The sequence below is a fragment of the Littorina saxatilis genome, linkage group LG14 (genome assembly GCF_037325665.1).
Source record: "Littorina saxatilis isolate snail1 linkage group LG14, US_GU_Lsax_2.0, whole genome shotgun sequence".
Classification (NCBI taxonomy): domain Eukaryota; kingdom Metazoa; phylum Mollusca; class Gastropoda; order Littorinimorpha; family Littorinidae; genus Littorina; species Littorina saxatilis.
In genome coordinates this window covers 34,347,629-34,357,643 of record NC_090258.1, presented here as the reverse complement: position 1 = coordinate 34,357,643, position 10,015 = coordinate 34,347,629, and the positions used below count along the sequence as shown (strand labels likewise).

At 39.0% G+C, this 10,015-nt stretch overlaps 1 protein-coding gene across 1 annotated transcript in view; it reads right to left on the bottom strand.

Annotated features, from left to right (window-relative positions):
- The window catches only part of LOC138946588 (atrial natriuretic peptide receptor 1-like), a 157,132-nt gene that overhangs the window by 76,424 nt on the left and 70,693 nt on the right, over positions 1–10,015 (bottom strand). The window contains exon 6 of the mRNA XM_070318034.1: positions 2,177–2,314. Within this exon, the coding sequence (XP_070174135.1) occupies positions 2,177–2,314 (138 nt within the window). The remainder of the gene's footprint in view (positions 1–2,176; positions 2,315–10,015) is intronic.

Genomic DNA, 10,015 nt, shown 5'->3' with positions numbered 1-10,015 from the left:
ATGTTAGCGTTATATCTAGTTTCTTTCTTGGTATGTATATATGTATGTAATATATGCTTTTGTTTTGTTTTGTGTTTTTACAAAAGATGCATGGCATAATGGTATTGCTAATTTATTTCGGCTGTATATTATCGTTGTCCGCTTAATGTATATATATTATCTGTCTGATCTCTTACCTGATTTTGTTAAACCTATTTTTCTTTTATTTTTGTTTGTATGTATGGAAGTGTATATTGCCAATTTATTTTGTTTGGTTGTATAGTATTGTTGTATTTGTCCGCTCAATTTGTATACATTTATTAACTGTCTGATTTGTTACCTTTTTTTTGGTTAAAATTATATCTTTGTTTCAAAGCCCTCTGGGCCCAAAACAATAAAATACTTGACTTGACTTGACCACTTTAACACTTAAAATCATATGTTTATTTCTGTTTCATGCTTGAAAATGACTGTCAAAATTGATACTAAAGAGTTGTTTTATCATATTACAGGACTATAACTGTGTTTCATACTTTATTTTGTTCCTCTATTAGTCTTCTTGAATTTTGATCAATTAATTGTTAATTTGTTGCATGAAATTGCATGAAAAAATCTGATATATCATGTTAATGTTATTTTAAAATGGGCGCATTAAGTCCTAGTCTGTTTGTTTTTAATGGACTAAGCAATCCATGGACTGACAGAAAAGAAGTATTTAAACAAATTTCAGTTACTTTGACTTGTTTTTTTTAATTGGAAGAGAATATGCACTCTTTTCTGTCAAAATGGGTAGGGGATGGGGGTATTAAAAGCATGACAGTTCAAGATTTTGTGCTACAAGAGGTGTATTTCTTTTAACTGTGGTGAAGAGGGATAACTCAACTTGGTATCAAACACAGTTTCTGAACACTGTAACCCCCTAACACTTTTAATGTATGTGTGTCTGTGTTCCATGCTTCTAATTGAGCTTCAAAAATGGGTACAAAAGTGGTTTTTTCTGAATTCACCAGTAAAATCTGTATATTTTATGTTCTATTTTGCTTCCCTATTTCTCTTCTTCAGTTTCTGATCATCTGATTATCTTTCTTTTCTAATTGGAAGAGAATATGCAGTCTTTTCTGTCCCAATTGGGTAGGGGGTGGGGGTAGTAAAAGCATGACAGTTCAAGATTTTGCGCGACAAGAGGTGTATTTCTTTTAACTGTGGTGAAGAGGGATAACTCAACTTGGTATCAAACACAATTTCTGAACACTGTAACCACTCAAGCACTTTTAATTAATGTCTGTCTGTGTTCCATGCTTCTAATTGAGCTTTAAAAATGGGCACAGAAATGTTTTTTTCTGAATTCATCAGTAAAATCAATATATTTTATGTTCTATTTTGCTTCCATATTTCTCTTCTGCAGTTTCTGATTATCTTGCTTTTCTAATTGGAGGAGAATGTGCAGTCTTTTCTGTCCCAATGGGTACGGGGTGGGGGTAGTAAAAGCATGATCGACAGTTCAAGATTTTGCGCGACAACTTTACCTTGAATTATTTTCTCATTCTTCGGCTGGTGACTGTGCTGTGAATTTATACGGATTTTGTGTCTTGTGCAAACTGACAGTGTGAGGTCAACTGAACGGTATTTGTGTTGAAGTCTTTCTTTCTTTCTTTATTTGGTGTTTTACGTCGTTTTCAACCGTTCAAGGTTATATCGCGACGGATTGTGTTGAAGCGTGTTCACCAAGTGAGAGATGAGACTGAGTGTGTTATTGCGTGTGTCAGTATTGTTGTTCCCAGTTGATTTATGCATGATTTAATTGGCTTTTTGGTTGATAGCGAATTTTCTGGAAGTTTTACTTTGTTTTCTGTGGTGTGATTCGTCCGAGTGCGAGACAGCCTTTCCCGAACGCATCAGTGAGCGAAAGAGTGTGTATGAGAGTACAGAAGATGTGTAGCTGAGTGCATGGTTGAGATTCGCACAGCAAACACCAACACAACAGCTAAGTTTCAACCAAACCGAGTAAATCCTTGACATTTGTCCGGGATTTTTATTTTTCAAAATTGTTTTGGTTAGTCTTTGTTTGGCTGGGAGTAGGGAAGTATCAGTTTACTGGGAAATAAATCAAAAACGTTTGATTAATATCCCTGAGCTGTTGTGTAACGATGTTTCGCTGTGTATTATATGGTACCCGTAATTAAGCAGAGGGTCTCACCTGGCCGTGCTCCACGTAAGCGCTGCAGAGTACGTCTTGAGTCACGCCTAAGGTGTACACATAATATTTCCCGCCCTCTTCCAGTTCTTGACATTTATCCAGGAGAGTCAGGATGAGAGCACTGGGAAGTCTGCATACCTTAATAATATAATAACAAAGAATTAACAATATAATTATATCATACAATCGTGTTTGCACCTCACAGTACTAATTTTATTTTTACATTTCATACCGAGCGTTAACTGGGCGAGAAAAGTCTGTGCATACCCCACGGGAGATATCGACGTATTATTACAGGACCCAGTGACCTCGATCGCCCGAAACAAAATCTCAGCTGGAGTTCAAACTCGGTCACTAGCTTCGTGATGCAGACAGCACGACTGGTTACCGTTGTAACTCCCGTACTCTCTCAAGAAAAACACTTGTGTGCTCTGGCTTTTTGCTGTTGTTGAAAGTAATAATGCCTCGAAGATTTGCAGATACAGTACCTACGGAAAAAATCAATAGCACTTAGGCTACTTCGTACACATATATTTTATAATTTTATTATATTGTAATATCCCATGACCTCCCTTCTTTGTCTCTGTTACTTCAGTATGGGTATATATGTTGTATTTTTATAGCTCAATAAATACATCATGGACTCCAAAAAATATATGATAGTGCAGATTCCGATTTGGGCAAAGGACTACTTTCCTCCCGACCTTTGACCTCGCGCCGAACAATGTGACACATTTGTATGAAGTTCTAAAATCGTATTGCACGGCTCAGAAAACCATATCAGTTGCACGCAAAAATGAATCTCAGAACTGATCTGATGTATGAGATGCAATAAGCAAAAGTTTCTTTCATTATGAAAGCAATGCAGGTCGAAAAAAACGAACATTCAACTTACAAGATAACCAGATGCTCGCGAACCAAAACAAAAACACGAGTACCCTCCCCTTGCATCGTTAGCAGACGACTTTTGAGAATCTGTCGGTAGTGTGTTTTGGTGTGCGCCTTCAGCTATCAAACATCGGCTGTTTCACGTGTTTTGCGAGCAAGTCTACTCTTTTGCCTGGCTCTGCAGTAAGTCCACATATTTTTCCGTAATCCAGTCATATTCCTTCAAAATGCAATCAATCGGCGGTGACAGACGTGTCGGTCGCGTTTTCCTCACACCATACCAGTTTAAGTTCATCCATGCAAACACACTCGCAAAACAGTTTATCACGTAGATACATTTCAAATAGGGAGCAAATGGTTAAATCTAAACCTACATATTTGTTCCCTAAAATTTGCTTCTCTGTCAATAAGCCTAATTACACACGTTCGAGAAAAACAACGTGGAATCGATTCTGAATCGAGTAAGCCAAATGGGTCCCAAACCCGTTTCGCCCGTTCTGCCGACCTGAAACGCAAAACAAAAGAATTGTGCGCTTCAACTAAATTAATTTCTATTCGACTTCATTACTTTCTTGCAACTTATGAACCTTTACTTAAAGCTTTTAAATGGTCTGAAAGTAGTGTTACCGCGTACTTATCGATGCACTCATTCGTTTTATTTTTTCAGCGACGGTCACTTAGTTTAAGGTTGCAAAAGGGCTAAGTCTCGCTGGCAACAGTTTTACCCTGCACAGATCGCAACAGTGCCGCTAGTAGTCTACACTTTGTGTTTGATGGTAGAATGGGATATACAGATTACAACACTCGTGGTTTTTTATATGGCTTGTATTTCAGTCAAGACCCAGCGGGAATATCAATCGAGAGCCACTCGCCAGAGGCTCGTGTCTCCCGATGATATTCATCCGCTGGGTCTTGACTGAAATACAAGCCATATAAAAAACCACTCGTGTTGTAACCTATACAAATACCTTGTATACGCCCAGTATCGAGTAAACGCCCACCCCCTTCTTGTGGTCCAATTCCGCGCACAGGGAACAGTACCTATAGTAAACGCCCACCCACCCATTTTCGGTCATTACAGTAAAGGTAAATAAAAAGATTATTCACTCTGCTGTTTGTATTTTATTTTTACATTTAGTCAAGTTTTGATTAAATGCTTTAACATAGACGGGGAATCGAGACGAGGGTCGTGGTGTGTGTGTGTGTGTATGTGTGTGTGTGTAGAGCAATACAGAGAAAACTACTGGACCGATCTTCATACCCACGAACTCATTGAACTCTCATGTAAAGTTTCATGAAGATCGGTCCAGTAGCTTAAAAACATTTTCATCTGATTCTGTATCGTTTTCTGATTCCAAAAACATGTACAGATAATTATGTTATGTTTGGATTTAAAACAAGGTCAGAAAGTTAAAAAGCATAGAAAAACGTTAAGAGCTGTACGCTAACGCGCTATACTGGCTCGTCACTTTCTGTGCAAACTCTGTTGTGTGAACGTGTCATCGCGACCGCGGGGCATGACAGTGACACAGCTATGGAGTATACGTATAGGTTACAACACGAGTGGTTTTTTATATGGCTTGTATTTCAGTCAAGACCCAGCTAGCGGATGAATATCATCGGGAGACACGAGCCTCTGGCGAGTGGCTCTCGATTGATATTCCCGCTGGGTCTTGACTGAAATACAAGCCATATAAAAAACCACGAGTGTTGTAATCTGTATATCCCATTCTACCATCAAACACAAAGTGTAGACTACTAGCGGCACTGTTGCGATCTGTGCAGGGTAAAACTGTTGCCAGCGAGACTTAGCCCTTTTGCAACCTTAAACTAAGTGACCGTCGCTGAAAAAATAAAACGAATGAGTGCATCGATAAGTACGCGGTAACACTACTTTCAGACCATTTAAAAGCTTTAAGTAAAGGTTCATAAGTTGCAAGAAAGTAATGAAGTCGAATAGAAATTAATTTAGTTGAAGCGCACAATTCTTTTGTTTTGCGTTTCAGGTCGGCAGAACGGGCGAAACGGGTTTGGGACCCATTTGGCTTACTCGATTCAGAATCGATTCCACGTTGTTTTTCTCGAACGTGTGTAATTAGGCTTATTGACAGAGAAGCAAATTTTAGGGAACAAATATGTAGGTTTAGATTTAACCATTTGCTCCCTATTTGAAATGTATCTACGTGATAAACTGTTTTGCGAGTGTGTTTGCATGGATGAACTTAAACTGGTATGGTGTGAGGAAAACGCGACCGACACGTCTGTCACCGCCGATTGATTGCATTTTGAAGGAATATGACTGGATTACGGAAAAATATGTGGACTTACTGCAGAGCCAGGCAAAAGAGTAGACTTGCTCGCAAAACACGTGAAACAGCCGATGTTTGATAGCTGAAGGCGCACACCAAAACACACTACCGACAGATTCTCAAAAGTCGTCTGCTAACGATGCAAGGGGAGGGTACTCGTGTTTTTGTTTTGGTTCGCGAGCATCTGGTTATCTTGTAAGTTGAATGTTCGTTTTTTTTCGACCTGCATTGCTTTCATAATGAAAGAAACTTTTGCTTATTGCATCTCATACATCAGATCAGTTCTGAGATTCATTTTTGCGTGCAACTGATATGGTTTTCTGAGCCGTGCAATACGATTTTAGAACTTCATACAAATGTGTCACATTGTTCGGCGCGAGGTCAAAGGTCGGGAGGAAAGTAGTCCTTTGCCCAAATCGGAATCTGCACTATCATATATTTTTTGGAGTCCATGATGTATTTATTGAGCTATAAAAATACAACATATATACCCATACTGAAGTAACAGAGACAAAGAAGGGAGGTCATGGGATATTTATATATATATATATTCTAGTGAAAAATGCGGTGCGTTCAATTTCAAAATGTGAGTTCGAAGGGTTGACTAAAAGTAGTAAAATTGCTTCACGCAACTTGAATCCCTTCCTTGGAGATGACGAGATTCGAAAGCGGATGGAGAGGTCGACTTTGAAGAGTTAGAACATAACGAATGAACAGACTGGTGTTTGCTTACCCTCTATCCCTTTGAAGTCAAGACGTTGACGCTCATACACAGTTTTCCCCTCATTGGGTGACAAACTGACATATAATCTTTTAGTTTCAGAGACAAACGTGACTTTACACTTGATTTGTGATATTTCTGTATTCACTTAAAGTTAAAATGCTGATATCGGTTTTTATCCTACATACCTGAGAGAGATACTCATGAGATAATAATCGTTCAAATCACATGCGTGTATATCATTTAAATGAGGTCATGTCAAGCAAGTCTGGCAGGGACCTGTTTTTTTGCCACTACTAATGATGCCAAAGTCACCGAGACAAACGTCACTGTAGAAAACACATGCCCTGTTAATTCCCCTCCATGAATTTTCAGAACAAACACGTCACGCCACACTTTCCAGAGTGACGTTTCTTTGCTTTGTCGTAATAGATTGCACAAGGCTTTAGAAGAGATCGAGGTTCCAAAACAAGCGTCTTTAATGACAATGTGGCTGCCTCGACTGCGGGACGTTTTGAGTAAAATACAAGTACAGTATGTAGGATAAACAGAATACTACATGGCTTGCTGTTTCGTACAAGATTTACACTCGTTGCTTTTTCAAATAGTGAACAGCTCGCTTTCGCTCGCAGTTCAATATTTTAAAATACAACTCGTGTAAATCTGGTACGACACAGCAAGCCATGCAGTATTCTCTATGTTCACCGCGGACCTGGATTAATCTTTTTCAGTTAGCATTATCTTTGGAAGTTATAAACTTGTTAACATACAATAAAGCAACAATATTTCCTTCGTAGTTTGCAGAATTCCATGTGTGTGCGTGTGTGTCAGTGTGAGACAAACAGTGTCTTGGCCCAATATGGACCAGTGAAGCCACCTATACTTCAAAATAAGGCACACACAAAAAAAGTTGTATGTTTCTGGTAACATGGCTACACAAAACTGGGTAGGTAGGTAGGGATTTTTTATTTTTATTTATTTAAATTTTTTTTTGAGGTCAGGGTAAAAAATAACTATACAGTGACGCAAAGAGACTGGACTTACTATACAAAGAGAAAGACAACACATTACAAAACAAATGAGACAAAAGGGATGCGGGGTTATCCCCCTTGTGTCGTCTGCCGTCTGTTACTTTCGTTTTGACGCTTTTTTTCGCTTTATTTTTTACAAATGCAATAAAAAAAAAAGTCTAGGGTCGGCGGGAAAATCTAGGTAGGGTCGGGTGACCAGAAACATACAACTTTTTTTTTTGGCCTAACATGAAACAACTTAGTGTGCAAGTCAGACTTATCAAAATATGCTTTAGATTGATCTGTTTCGGGTTGATGAGAGCATTATTTGAAACACACCAGGAAACTAAAGAAGCTTATCAAAAACAGAGTGAAAATAAGTGAAATTATCAACTTCCACGAAAAGAAGACTGTTTGTTATATTGTTTGGAAATCTCGAGGGCTCGTTATAGGTTATTTTCAGCAAGCTTCTTAATGAATTAATAACAATAGCCTTTAGCTTTTCTTTCATCGATTTGTTGAAGGTGGTCCATATAATTAGGAAACTCACACATACCTTGAGATTTTGCTAGTATTTTTTGTTTGCAATAGAAACTCGGGGTCAATACTGCTAAAATATAACAAACAACAGTCTTGGCTATCATATATAGCCTTTTTTTTTTTTAGTGATAAAAGCTTTGGCTGTGGAAAGAAACGAGTCCGTTTTAGGCGGCAAATTTAGAGTGAACGCTGCCAAAAGTGAAAAAAAGAGAAAAAGCCTAACGGTTTTGAGGTTTGTGTCTCTGCAACTGTTTTGACATGTGCAAGTTATCAAGAGAGAGTGAATACAGCGAATGAAATTGTTCTGAGCGCTCTAGCGCCGTTACGGTTTGTCAGAACAGGAGGTGGTCCATATTAGGAGCCGGTCCATATTATGAGCCTTTCTCCCACATTCCGGCCCAGCACTCCAAAATTATTTACGAAAACGAAAACAGGCATAAAAAAAAGTATAAACATAATAAAAAATCTGATGTCATTGTGGGTCTCGAACCGGTGACCGCCGGATCCGAAAAACAACGTCATAACCATTACACCACGAAGTCCACTGGCAGGGCTGAATAATTTCAAAATTATGAAACCTGCCGGCATAAGCGCAGGCGCATGGAGGAACACATGCCCCACATACTCGCAAACAAATGATTTCATGGGCCTTGATAAAACATTTTTAAACAAGAAGGGCAAAGCCCATACGACTCACATGCTTGACCTTGACCTTTACAGCAATGACATCATACACTAAGAACTGCTTTACACATTTTTCCTACCAACAAGGTCAAGGTCATCCAAGGTCATGCAACACAAAGCTGTTAATTCAAGACATAGGAAGTACAATGGTGCTTATTGGCTCTTTCTACCGTGAGATATGGTCACTTTTAGTGGTTCACTACCTTATTTTGGTCACATTTCATAAGGGTCAAAGTGACCTTGACCTTGATCATATGTGACCAAATGTGTCTTATGATGAAAGCATAACATGTGCCCCACATAATTTTTAAGTTTGAAACAGTTATCTTCCATAGTTCAGGGTCAAGGTCACTTCAAAATATGTATACAATCCAACTTTGAAGAGCTCCTGTGACCTTGACCTTGAAGCAAGGTAAACCAAACTGGTATCAAAAGATGGGGCTTACTTTGCCCTATATATCATATATAGGTGAGGTATTGAATCTCAAAAACTTCAGAGAAAATGGGAAAAATGTGAAAAATAGCTGTTTTTTAGGCAACATTTATGGCCCCTGCGACCTTGACCTTGAAGCAAGGTCAAGATGCTATGTATGTTTTTTGGGGCCTTGTCATCATACACCATCTTGCCAAATTTGGTACTGATAGACTGAATAGTGTCCAAGAAATATCCAACGTTAAAGTTTTCCGGACGGACGACTCGGGTGAGTACATAGACTCACTTTTGCTTCGCATGTGAGTCAAAAATCACAATTTCCCAAATTAAACCTCTTTGACATTGAGTTTAATACTGAAGCGTAACTCAACAGCTAAAACAATGAACGTGTACGGCTTGAAAGTGTTTTAACTTTAACACTGAATAGTGCGCATCCAAGCCAGTTCATAACTGTACAACTGCGGTACAAAACAGCAACGCCTTGTGATTTAGGTCAGTCAGTCCCCAGGCAGTCCCCAGGCAGTTCCCATTTGGGGGGGGGGGGGGGGGGGGGGAGGGCGTACGGCACAACATGTAACGGGACATTGCAGCACAACTCGTAGTCGACTTCGGTTTGATATGAATCCACAGATGCATATAATACTACCACTACTACTAAAAATAATAATAATAATTGTCAGTAAGTACTGGTGTCACATGACTGATGCTAAACAGTTGATTTGCTCATGGCAATGCCCTTAAAACTGTTAGCTAATAACAGTTCTAGAGAACGTGTTCATACGCATATGATTTGAGAAGATTCTTCTCGTCCGCCCTGTTTGTGACATGTAGCTTATTTTCTCCACATTACCAACTGATGCTTGATCTTAACAAGAAAACCAAATGCTTAATACGACTCTCCTACGTCATGTCCATTAGGGTTTTGTCGGTCTTAAGGTGTTACGAGTGTATTCATGTTACGGTTCTTGCTCATTTGTGTACTCATAGAGTTACTTGCCTTGCGACGGCGTATACGCACGGTCCAATGTGCATTCGCCAGGGGGTACCCAATTTGCACTGCTTGAACTAAGATATACTTCTTGATTTCAGTAAATAGTTTCATTACTTGTCAACTAGTTTGTTTTTAAATGATTTTTTAGAGATCGCCAGATGGTAATGTGTGAATAACATCATTCGGTCAAGTGTGCGCACAGCGCCGTGCTTATAGTAGCTCTCAGTCCATTCCTTCTTTCCGGTATGGAAACAGACCCGTTT